Source organism: Carcharodon carcharias, assembly GCF_017639515.1.
Source record: "Carcharodon carcharias isolate sCarCar2 chromosome 35 unlocalized genomic scaffold, sCarCar2.pri SUPER_35_unloc_9, whole genome shotgun sequence".
NCBI lineage: Eukaryota > Metazoa > Chordata > Chondrichthyes > Lamniformes > Lamnidae > Carcharodon > Carcharodon carcharias.
The window spans coordinates 83594-96011 of NW_024470725.1; the positions used below are offsets into that span (position 1 = coordinate 83594).

A 12418-nucleotide genomic window follows, 5' to 3' on the forward strand; every position below is an offset into this window, starting at 1 on the left:
AGTAGCCGTCGCACAGCATGATGTCCGCCTGTTCAGAGGAACTCCACCTTCCTCATTAAACTGGGCCCCAGATTGGGAGGATCATGATGCAGGTAGGTTGCTAACATTGTGATTTAACTCCGTTTTGTTTTAAAGCTACAATGTGTGTAGCCGAATTCAAAGTGAAACTGCAACCCCTGGGACCATTTATCATATTTTGGGCCATTTGAAATCCTCAGTAGCTAATTAAACGTTCATTTCATGTTAAAATCAATAACGCCAAGATGGCCTATAGGGAAAGTGGGTGTGATGATGCCATAAATCAGTAATGCTGAAAGCAAACGTCGAATGTCAATTGTATCTGTTGCTGGCGTGGCTCAGTTGTCGTCATGGATGGGTGAGTACATAAAATAATATTTTTACAAAGTACTCTAAAATACAGATTTTCATAATTATATGATGTGTGTTATACACATTGAGTGTCACTCAGCTTCTTTAGATCTGTTTTGTTTCTGTTGATATCTGGGGTCACGATCATATAACCTATTTAAAATGGGTTCACATTGGAAAATATAAAATATTGGAAGTATAGCACCAGAGTGAAAGAGCCGGAAGGATATGTTGGAAATATATGAAGATCCAGTTGCACTGTGGCCACAGTACTACGCGGGGTTCCAGTCACCACATGTTAGGAATGAGAAGATCACACTGGAAAGGGTAACAATGAATTTACAAGATTTTTTCAAGGAATGCAGCGTTTTAACCATGAGAAATGATTGAAATATTGGGTATGAACTTGAGATGTCATAAACTGCAGAGTTACCGACCAAGAGCTGCAAGGTGGGTTTAGACTTAGCTCTTGGTTCGGTTTCTAGATTCTCAACTCCTATTCTGCTCCCCGAATTTCAGCCTTCTTACGTCGCGTTTCCAAATCTCTTGCGTATTCTGAGCTTTCAAAAAGGACAATTCCCAAATGATTTTCCAATACATTTAGTCTTAAACATTAACACAAGAAATATGAAATTAAGTCAAAGCATTTGACTTTTGAATTAATAAGACGCTTTGTGACATATTTGAAATTTAGCTAAATATTTAAACATTGGAAATGAATCAATCTTTATTCCTCCTCAGCCGCCTTTCTGTCCAGATAGGAAGAATCGATGCCCACCTCTTCATAATCCTTCTCGAGTGAGGCCAGGTCTTCCCGTGCATCCTGGAACTCCCCTTCCTCCAGCCCCTCCCCCACGTACCAGTGGACAAAGGCCCGCTTGGCGTACATCTTATCGAATTTGATGTTGAGGCGGGTCCAAGCGAAAGCAATGGCGGTGGTGTTGCTCAGCATACAGAGGGCCCTCTGCACCTTGGCCAGGTCACCCCCTGGGACCACCGTCGGGGGCTGGTAGTTGATGCCAACCTGTTGGGGAGAAGGGTTTCCGTTAATTAAACAATAACTTCACTATCAGGGCGCCCATTCTTTCACAGCAGGTGACACTTTTGAGCGAACGAAAAAAAAACTGGGCTCCAGTCATTCACTGAGATCTTCACCCAGGTTGAAAACCTCAGTTTCTGACAGAAGGCGACTTTGGATAGAGACTGAATTCAGGAACCAGTTCAGTCGCTGTTTTCCTGGACACCAGCGTCTGGAATCCTTTTCCTTATTTGGAGACAGGAAGTCACCTGGGACATTCAAGGCTGCAACTGACAAGTTGACGTGAGGGGATTTCACCTGAAGCATCAGGGGAGCTCCTCATTGGACCAGTAATGGGGAGGGTCTGTTCCACTCCTGTGCCTGATTGGAGGAACACAGTTTGACCCGGATTGAACAGAATGTTCTTCACATGGGAGCCCAGATTGTCACAATCCAGGTTTCCCCAGGGCCCTTGGATTGAGCACAAACCCCACACTTACCTTGAAACCAGTCGGGCACCAGTCAACAAACTGGATCGAGCGCTTGCTCTTGATGGTGGCGATGGCAGCGTTCACATCCTTGGGCACCACATCTCCTCGGTACAACATGCAGCAAGCCATGTACTTGCCCTGGCGAGGGTCACACTTCACCATCTGGTTGGCCGGTTCAAAGCAGGCGTTGGTGATCTCCGGCACCGAGAGTTGTTCGTGGTAAGCCTTCTCGGCTGAAATAAGGGGCGCGAAGGTTGCCAGAGGGAAGTGGATGCGGGGATATGGGACCAGGTTGGTTTGGAACTCAGTCAGGTCCACATTGAGGGCACCGTCGAACCGGAGCGAGGCCGTGATGGACGACACTACCTGTCCAATAAGACGGTTGAGGTTGGTGTAGGTTGGTCTCTCAATGTCCAGGTTACGCCGACAGACGTCGTAAATGGCCTCATTGTCCACCATGAAGGCGCAGTCAGAGTGCTCGAGGGTGCAGTGGGTGACCAGCACAGAATTGTATGGCTCGACCACCGCAGTGGAGATCTGGGGAGCAGGGTAAACGGAAAACTCCAGCTTGGATTTCTTGCCATAGTCGACGGAGAGTCTTTCCATCAGGAGGGAAGTAAAGCCGGAGCCGGTCCCACCCCCAAAACTGTGGAAGACGAGGAACCCCTGCAGTCCTGTGCACAGATCAGCCTGTGGGGAAAAGCACACCCAACGCATCAAACAGGCAACAGGGTGTGGAATCTCTCCGCGAGTCTTTGGATAGAAAGACTGGGCAGGAGGAAACTGGCTGAAGTGTCGGTGCTGGGATGCTGCAGTGAGCCCCGAGATTGGTCACTTTGGTGCTGAGGCGAGGAGGGACATTTGGAGAGGAGACCTGCACAAAGGCCGGGGTCCCGAGGAACAGCAAATTCACAGAGTGTTCCCGCGCCTCTGAACCGTGTCCCCTGGTGAGAATGGGAATCAGTGCCAGATAATGGGGCAGAGGAGCAGGATAGAAGGTCAGATCCGAGACTTCACATGACATAAGAGGGGAGGTGGTGGCGTCGCGGTCATGTCACTGGACTGGTCACCCAGAAGGCCAGGCTAACGTTCTGGGGACACGGCTTCAAATCCCACCAGGGAAATTTCAATTCAGTCAATACCTCTGGAATTGGGAATGTAGCCTCGCTAGTGGTGACCAGGACAACGATCACGGGTTGTTATTGAAATCCCATCTGGGTCACCAATGCCATTTAGGGGAGGAAATTGCCGTCTTTACCCAGTCTGACCTACGCGTGACTCCAGACCCACAGCAATGGGGTTGACGCTTAACTGTTCTCAAGGGGCAATGAGGGATGGCTAATAAATGCTGGTCTTGGTCGCGACTCCCACATCCCACTGAAATAATAACCAAAAGGACGGGGTGGGGGGTGGGGGTGGAGAATGTAAAAGCCGACAATGGGAGCCGCTGGGTGGGGACATTGGGGAGCAGCGAGTGAAACATCAGCGACTCTTTGATGCGCGATTCCTGAGGGTGTGACTCCTCCTGATGCTCAGGATGACGGAATCACTGTCACTTCCTCTACCAGGAATTGTGAGCGGGAACATGGGACAGGAATGCAGCACAGCGAACCCAGAGGACCTACCACCTTGCGGACGCGGTCCAAGACCAGATCCACGATCTCCTTGCCCACAGAGCAGTGACCCCGGGCGTAGTTATTAGCCGCATCCTCCTTGCCAGTGATGAGCTGCTCGGGGTGAAAGAGCTGTCGGTAGGTGCCTGTGCGGACCTCATCTGGAGACAGGGAACAGAGATTTAACAACAGGAACAGAGAACTCAGGCCACATTTCACTGAGTCTAGTGAGAACACGGACTGAGCAACCCCATCAACAATCTCTCCTCTTACCAATCACAGTGGGCTCCAGGTCTATAAACACGGCTCGGGGAACGTGTTTCCCTGCCCCCGTCTCACTGAAGAAGGTGTTGAAGGAGTCGTCACCACCTCCGATGGTCTTGTCACTGGGCATCTGCCCATCCGGCTGGATCCCATGCTCCAGGCAATACAGCTCCCAGCAAGCGTTCCCGATCTGTACACCGGCCTGGCCAACATGAACTGAAATACACTCACGCTGAAGAGGGTACAAGAGGTGGTTATTGACACAGGATGGAGAGGGATACTTTATACATTCAGTCTGGTGATGGATGGAGAAGGGTCTGGGGAAGCAGCAAACATTCCGCTCCTGTATCCTGTGGATCCCATCCAATCCCCATTGATTCTCCTTTCCCCAGGATATTATCCCAGGTCTGGGAAATTCCCGGTCTCTCTGACCCTCAGCGCTGTGTGGACCTCCCTTTCCTTTTATCCCCCCTGTGGGTGTCACCCACCCCAGCTCCAACCCCCTTCAATCAGACCCCATCAATCAGCGTCCACCAATCAGAGCCCACTAACCAGAGCCCACCAATCGGAGCCCTGGTCATCGCTCTGTCTCTGTGGAACCCCGCCTCTCTCCACATTCTCCCGCGTGTTCTTACCATAATGTCCTTCTATTCTCGCAGCTCCTGCCCATGTGCTGCGCCTCTGGCCGCCCGCGCTATTTATACCGCACCATATTTTGTCAGTTCGAGGTCTGATTGGTCTGCGAGAACAATGGACTCTGGTTGCTTGGAGAAACATCAACAAAGAGGACAAGAGTGTGCAGAGCCCTGATTGGTTGCTTTGTGAAAAAGGCGGGGCTGAGTCTCCGCCACAATGGGGATTATGGGAGGAGCACAAGGCAATAAGGGAGGGGAGATTTGTCTGTCAGTCTCCAGTCTCAAGCGAGCATCAGTCAGACTCTCAGCTCCAAGCGACATTGTCAGGGCCCCATCTGAGGAACCCAGGAGTCAGGCCCCATTAATCAGACCTCCATCAATTAGACCTCTATCGATTCGAGCCAGATATTTTGGAACCATGGTTCAGACCCCATCCAACAGACCAACATCATCCAATCCATCAGGCCAACACCTATCAGATCTCAGGCCTTTGCAATCACACAGTCACTTTTCTTGTAGACCCATCTTGCCATCAGAACCCAATCTTTAGACCAAATTTGCCGGTCTCCTATCTCTCAGGCGCCCACACACTGTTCCATCATTAAACAAAGCTATCATCTGTCAGATCCCCATCTGTCTGCGCCCTCTCAAGGACCCTCACATCTGTCCTAAGCAGCGCATGGCACAATATTCTAGCTCCGCATAATCATTTTTATAGTGGTTTTGCATAACATCCCTGCGTTTTTCCTCAATGTCTCTATCTATGAATGCCCCAATGCCATTTTTTAAAAAAATATTCTTTCACAGTATGTGGGTTTCGCTGCCCACACCAACATGTTTATTGCTCCCCTCCCCCACAATTGCCCTTGGGAAGCTGCTGGTGAGCTGCCTTCTTGAACCGCTGCAGTCCATGTGGTGTCAGTACACCCACAGTGCTGTTAGGGAGGGAGTTCCAGGATTTTGACCCAGCGACAGTGAAGGAATGGTGATATATTTCCAAGTCAGGATGGTGAGCGACTTGGAGGGGAACGTCCAGGTGGTGGTGTTCCCATGTGTCTGCTGCGCTTGTCCATGTAGGCAGTGGAGGTCTGAGGTTTGGAAGGTGCTGTCCAAGGAGGCTTGGTGAATTCCTGCAGTGCATCTTGTAGATGGTACACACACTGCTGTTACTGTGCGTAGGGAGTGAATGTTTGTGGATGTGGTGCCAATCAAACCGGCTGCTTTGTCCTGGATGGTGTCAAGCTTCTTGTTGGAGCTGCACTCATCCAGGCAAGGGAAGAGTATTCCATCACACTCCTGACTTGTGCCTTGTGGATGGTGGATAAGCTTTGGGGAGTAAAGAGGTGAGTTAATCTCCTCCAAGGTCCCTGCCTCTGACCTGCGCTTGTAGCCACAGTATTTATATAGCTGGTCCAGTTCAGTTTCTTCTCAATGGTAACCCTTAGGATGTTGATAGTGGGGGATTCAATAACAACTGCAGCTTGTGACTGAGTGGGTACCCGGGATATTAGAAAGTCAGGGAGTTTAAAGTGTTAATCTGGTTCCTGAAAACACCTAGTCTTTTCTGTAGTTTGTAGTAATTGGAAAGTACTAAGTAAGTACAGTAAGTCTTTTCCAGCCTGAGGCAGGATAATGACTCTCCACTCAGAGTAGCTGAGTAGTTATTAACTAACTGGTTTAATCTGGTTCCTGTAGCTATAGTTCAGTTAGCATATTTACAAAGCTCTTCAGCGCAGTTTGCAAAAGGAGCAATCTGTGACTGAGTGGCCCACTGAGTTTGGTGAGTGGGGGAGTTAGGTGTGGAGAAGGAGGTGCTCCTTTGCTTTTGCTTTTCTAAATAGGAATTGGCTCTAACTCTACTCCAGGGAAAGAAGCTAGCTGCTGGTGAGTATCTTGTAAGTGGTTAAGGTCTCTTATATTCCTAAGGTTTAAAATAGTACAGGAACTGTTGGTCAGGTCAAAATACATAAAAGGCAATAAATAAGTGAATAAAATAATTATGTAGTTAATTAAAACACATTCTGAATGGCAGGGCAGGTGAAGTGTCATGGCTGCATCACTTGGGGAGCTCCTGGATAACACTGATCCAGGGCAAACACGTCTGCAGTAAGTGTTTGTGGCTCGAGGAGCTTTGGCTCAGAGTCATTGAGCTGGAGGCCAAGCTGCAGACACTGTGACACATCAGGGAAGGGGAAGTTAACTGCAAGCTTTGTACCAGGAGGCAGTCACATCTGTTAGGATGAGGTCTTTTGAGTTGGTCAGAGGTTAGGGACTGGGGAGTGTGACTTTAAGTGAGGCAGGTAAGGGGACCCAAGGGCAGGAGTGCAGGAGCAGTAGCCTTCACAATTGTCCAACAGGTTTGAGGCTCTCTCAGCTTGTCTGGATGGGAGTGGTGGTTGCAGAGTGGATGAGCTGACTGACCATGGTGCCATGGATGGCATTCAAGTAGGGGGAGCAAAAAGGAATGTAGTCATCAGCACGCAGAGCTAGGCACCAAATTAAGAAGCAGAACCCCAAAGGTAATAATCTCATGAGCCACGTGCAATTGGCATAGGGAAAATAAGATTAGTGGGATTTGTGCCACTGGGATGGTCCACGCCTGAACTGTGCTGGGACTGGGGTTCTAGCGAGTCACATGCCTAGGGAAGTAAAGGGGACTTTAAACTAAATAGTGGGGCAAAGGGGGTCACATTTTGGAAGATATGGTAAATCAAAGAGTAGAAACAAGGCAAGAGAGAAAGGCACTAATATGGGAAATGATAAACAGACTGTGACAGGAAGGGAGAGTGATTAAAATTCTCAGGGTAAATCAGTAGGTAAGGCTGGCAGTTAGAAAAAATAATAAAAAGGACAAATCTTAAAGGCTCTCTATCTGAATGCTCAGATGGACTGATAGTGTATATAGAAATAAATAAGTGGAATCTGACAGCCATTACAGAGACATGGCTGTAGGATGACATAGATTGAAATCTGAATATTGATGGGTACATGACATTTAGGAAGGACAGGAAGCGAGGAAAAGGTGGGGGTCGGGGGAGGGGTGGGTGGCTCTGGAAATTACTGATGTTATTAGCACAACAGCACAATTTCAACTTTCCCAGCATTAATTGGGATGGACATAGTGTTAAGGGATTGGATGGAGTGGATTTCTTGAAATGTGTACAGGAGAACCTTTTAGGTCAATATGTAGAGGGTCCAACAAGGGACGGCGCATTGCTGGACCCAATTCTGGGGAATGAAGTCAGACAGGTGGTGGTGGGGGAGCATTTTAGCAATAGCGATCACAACATAGTACAATCTAAGTTTGTTATGGACAAATAAATCAACAAGTTGCAAAAAAATGTTTTAGCTTGGGGGAGAGTGGATTTTAGTAAAATAAGGCAGGATCTGGCCAAGGTAGACTGGGAACAGTTATTTGTGGGGAAATCAACAGAGGAACTGTGGGGGTGTTCAAAAAGGAAATGGGGAGGGTACAGGCTCAACATGTTCTCTCTAGGGTGATTGGAAGGAGTAACAAGCCCAGAGAACCATGGATGACCAGAGATAGTCAGGTTACGATGAGAATGAAAAGAGAGGCTTTTAGCAGGTACAAGGGAAACAAATCAGTGGAGGCATTAGTGGAGTACAGAAAGTACAGGGTGGACCTTAAGAAAGCAATTAGGAGAGCAAAGAAGGGATATGAGAAAGCTCTGGCTGGTCAAAGTAGGAAAAATCCCAAGATATTCTAAAAGTATATCAATGTGAAGAGGATAACCAGGGAAAGAGCAGGGCCCATAAGGGACCAAGGGGAAAATCTATGGGTGGAGCCAGAGGATATCGCTAGAGTGTTGAATGACTACTTCACATCCGTCTTCACCCAAGAGAATGGGGATGAAGGTATCGAACTCGGGGAGAGAGACAGCAAGGTTCTTAAACAAATTGCTATAGGAGTTGACAAGGTATTGAAGGTGTTGGCTTAAAAGTGGACAAACCTCCAAATGATTTGTGTCCCAGGCTGCTGAGGGAAGCAAGGGAAGATATCGCAGGGGCTCTGACCCAAATTTTTAATTCCTCTATGGCCATGGCGGAGTTGCCAGAGGACTGGAGAACAGCTAATCTGGTTCTGTTATTTAAGAAGGGTTGTAGAGATAAGCCAGGGAACTACAGGCCAGTGAGTCTCAGGTAAGTGGTAGGGAAACTATTAGAGAAATTTCTGAAGGAGAGAATCTACCTCCACTTGGAGATGCAAGGTTTGATCAACGATAGTCAGCATGGCTTTGTCAGAGGGAGGTCATGCCTAACACATTTGATTGAATTTGTGAGGAGGCCAGATATGTAGATGAGGTAGTGCAGTTGATGTAGTTTATATGGATTTCAGCAAAGCCTTTGACAAGGTCCCACATGGGAGACTTATAAAGAAGGTAAATGCACATGGGATAGAGGGAAATTTGATAAGGTGGATTCAAAATTGGTTTAGTTGTAGGAGACAGAGGTTGATGACAGAAGGATGCTTTAGTGACTGGAAGCCAGTGTCCAGTGGCATATCACAGGGATCTGTGCTGGGTCCCCTATTATTCGTCATTTATATAAACAACATAGATGACTATGTAGGGGGTAGGATTAGTAAGTTTGTGGATGACACAAAGATTGGCCGAGTGGTTAACAGTGAGCTTGAGTGTTTTGGGCTACAGGAAGATATAGACGGGATGGTCAAATGGGCAGATAAGTGGCAGATGGAATTTAACCCTGAAAAGTGTGAGGTGATACACTTTGGAAGGAGTAATTTGACAAGGAAGTATTCAATGAACAGCATGGCACTAGGAAGTCCTGAGGAACAAAGGGACCTTGGCGTGTGTGTCCATAGATCTCTGAAGGCAGAGGGGCATGTTAGTGGGGTGGTGAAAAAGACATATGGGACACTTGCCTTTATCAATCGAGGCATAGATTACAAAAGTAGGGAGATCATGTTGGAGTTGTATAGAACCTTGGTGAGGCCACAGCTGGAGTACTGTGTGCACTTCTGGTCGCCACATTATAGGAAGGATGTGATTGCACGTGAGGGGGTGCAGAGGAGATTCACCAGGATGTTGCCTGGGATGAAACATTTGAGTTATGAAGAGAGGTTGGATAGACTTGGGTTGTTTTCGTTGGAGCAGAGAAGACTGAGGGACGACCTGATCGAGGTGTACAAGATTATGAGAGGCATGGACAGGGTGGATAGGGAGCAGCTGTTCCCCTTAGTTGAAGGGTCAGTCACGAGGGGGCATAAGTTCAAGGTGAGTGACAGGAAGTTTAGGGGGGATGTGAGGAAAAACCTGTTTACCCAGAGGGTGGTGAGGGTCTGGAATGTACTGCCTGGGAGGGTGGTGGAGGCGGGTTGCCTCACATCCTTTAAAAAGTACCTGGATGAGCACTTGGCATTTCATAACATTCAAGGCTATGGGCCAAGAGCTGGTAAATGGGATTAGGTAGGTAGGTCAGGTGTTTCTCACGTGTCAGTGCAGACTCGATGGGCCAAAGGGCCTCTTCTGCATCGTGTGATTCTGTGATTCTGAAGAAGGTGTTGAAGAAGTCGTCACCACCTCCGATGGTCTTGTCACTGGGCATCTGCCCATCCGGCTGGATCCCATGCTCCAGGCAATACAGCTCCCAGCAAGCGTTCCCGATCTGTAACAAAACAGAATTACCTGGAAAAGCTTAGCAGGTCTGGCAGCATCGGTGGAGAAGAAAAGAGTTGACGTTTCGAGTCCTCATGACCCTTTCACAGAACTTGAGTGAGTCCAAGAAAGAGTTGAAATATAAGCTGGATTAAGGTGTGTGGGGGGGGCGGAGAGAGAGAGAGAGAGAAGTGGAGGGGGTTGGTGTGGTTGTAGGGACAAACAAGCAGTGATAGAAGCAGATCATCAAAAGATGTCACAAACAAGAGAACAAAAGAACACATAGGTGTTAAAGTTGGTGATATTATCTAAACGAATGTGCTAATTAAGAATGGATGGCAGGGCACTCAAGGTATAGCTCTAGTGGGGGTGGGGGGAGCATAAAAGATTTAAAAATATTTAAAAATAATGGAAATAGGTGGGAAAAGAAAAATCTATATAATTTATTGGAAAAAAAACAAAAGGAAGGGGGAAACAGAAAGGGGGAGGGGATGGGGGAGGGAGCTCAAGATCTAAAGTTGTTGAATTCAGTATTCAGTCCGGAAGGCTGTAAAGTGCCTAGTCGGAAGATGAGGTGCTGTTCCTCCAGTTTGCGTTGGGCTTCACTGGAACAATGCAGCAAGCCAAGGACAGACATGTGGGCAAGAGAGCAGGGTGGAGTGTTAAAATGGCAAGCGATAGGGAGGTTTGGGTCATTCTTGCGGACAGACCGCAGGTATTCTGCAAAGCGGTCGCCCAGTTTACGTTTGGTCTCTCCAATGTAGAGGAGACCGCATTGGGAGCAACGAATGCAGTAGACTAAGTTGGGGGAAATGCAAGTGAAATGCTGCTTCACTTGAAAGGAGTGTTTGGGCCCTTGGACAGTGAGGAGAGAGGAAGTAAAGGGGCAGGTGTTGCATCTCTTGCGTGGGCATGGGGAGGTGCCATAGGAGGGGGTTGAGGAGTAGAGGGTGATGGAGGAGTGGACCAGGGTGTCCTGGAGGGAATGATCACGACGGAATGCCGACAGGGGGGGCGTGAAGGGAAGATGTGTTTGGTGGTGGCATCATGCTGGAGTTGGCGGAAATGGCGGAGGATGATCCTTTGAATGCGGAGGCTGGTGGGGTGATAAGTGAGGACAAGGGCGACCCTATCATGTTTCTGGGAGGGAGGAGAAGGCGTGAGGGCTTCATGCTCTTGTCGGGACTTGGAAAAATTTATTAATTTTGCTTCCAATCTCCACCCCTCCATCATTTTCACGTGGTCCATCTCTGACACTTCCCTTCCCTTCCTTGACCTCTCTGTCTCAATCTCTGGTGATAGACTGTCCACCAATATCCATTACAAGCATACCGAGTCCCACAGCTACCTCGACTACAGCTCGTCACACCCCGCTTCCTGTAAGGGCTCCATCCCATTCTCTCAGTTCCTTCGCCTCCGTCGCATCTGTTCCGATGATGTCACCTTCAAAAACAGTTCCTCTGACATGTCCTCCTTCTTCCTTAACCGAGGTTTTCCACCCACAGTCGTTGACAGGGCCCTCAACCGTGTCCAGCCCATCTCCCATGCATCCACCCTCACGCCTTCTCCTCCCTCCCAGAAACATGATAGGGTCCCCCTTGTCCTCACTTATCACACCACCAGTCTCCACATTCAAAGGTTCATCCTCCACTATTTCTGCCAACTCCAGCATGATGCCACCACCAAACACATCTTCCCTTCACCCCCCCGGCGGCATTCCGTAGGGATCATTCCCTCTGGGACACCCTGGTCCACTCCTCCATCATCCCCTACTCCTCAACCCCCTCCTATGGCACCTCCCCATGCCTATGCAAAAGATGCAACACCTGCCCCTTCACTTCCTCTCTCCTCACCATCCAAGGGCCCAAACACTCCTTTCAAGTGAAGCAGCATTTCACTTGCACTTCCCCCAACTTAGTCTACTGCATTCGTTGCTCCCAATGTTGTCTCCTCTACGTTGGAGAGACCAAACGTAAACTGGGCGATCGCTTTGCAGACCACCTGCGGTCTGTCCGCAAGAATGACCCAAACCTCCCTGTCGCTTGCCATTTTAACACTCCATCCTGCTCTCTTGCCCACATGTCTGTCCTTGGCCTGCTGCATTGTTCCAGTGAAGCCCAACGCAGACTGGAGGAACAGCACCTCATCTTCCGACTAGGCACTTTACAGCCTTCCAGACTGAATATTGAATTCAACAACTTTAGGTCTTGAGCTCCCTCCTCCATCCCCACCCCCTTTCTGTTTCCCCCTTCTTTTGTTTTTTTTCCAATAAATTATATAGATTTTTCTTTTCCCACCTATTTCCATTATTTTTAAATATTTTTAAATCTTTTATGCTCCCCCCACCCCCACTAGAGCTATACCTTGAGTGCCCTGCCATCCATTCTTAATT

The 12418-nt window shown here is 48.4% G+C and overlaps 1 protein-coding gene across 1 annotated transcript; it reads right to left on the reverse strand.

The window, feature by feature from the left end:
- Positions 1 to 1096: 1096 nt before the first annotated feature.
- LOC121274284 (tubulin alpha-3 chain-like) lies at positions 1097 to 3900 on the reverse strand. The gene is made up of 4 exons (XM_041181512.1): positions 3765 to 3900; positions 3504 to 3652; positions 1888 to 2568; positions 1097 to 1393 (listed from the first exon to the last, which is right to left on the reverse strand). Exons 1-4 carry the CDS (start codon positions 3883 to 3885, stop codon positions 1097 to 1099), a joined length of 1248 nt encoding a protein of 415 aa, XP_041037446.1. The 5' UTR covers positions 3886 to 3900.
- Positions 3901 to 12418: the final 8518 nt, after the last annotated feature.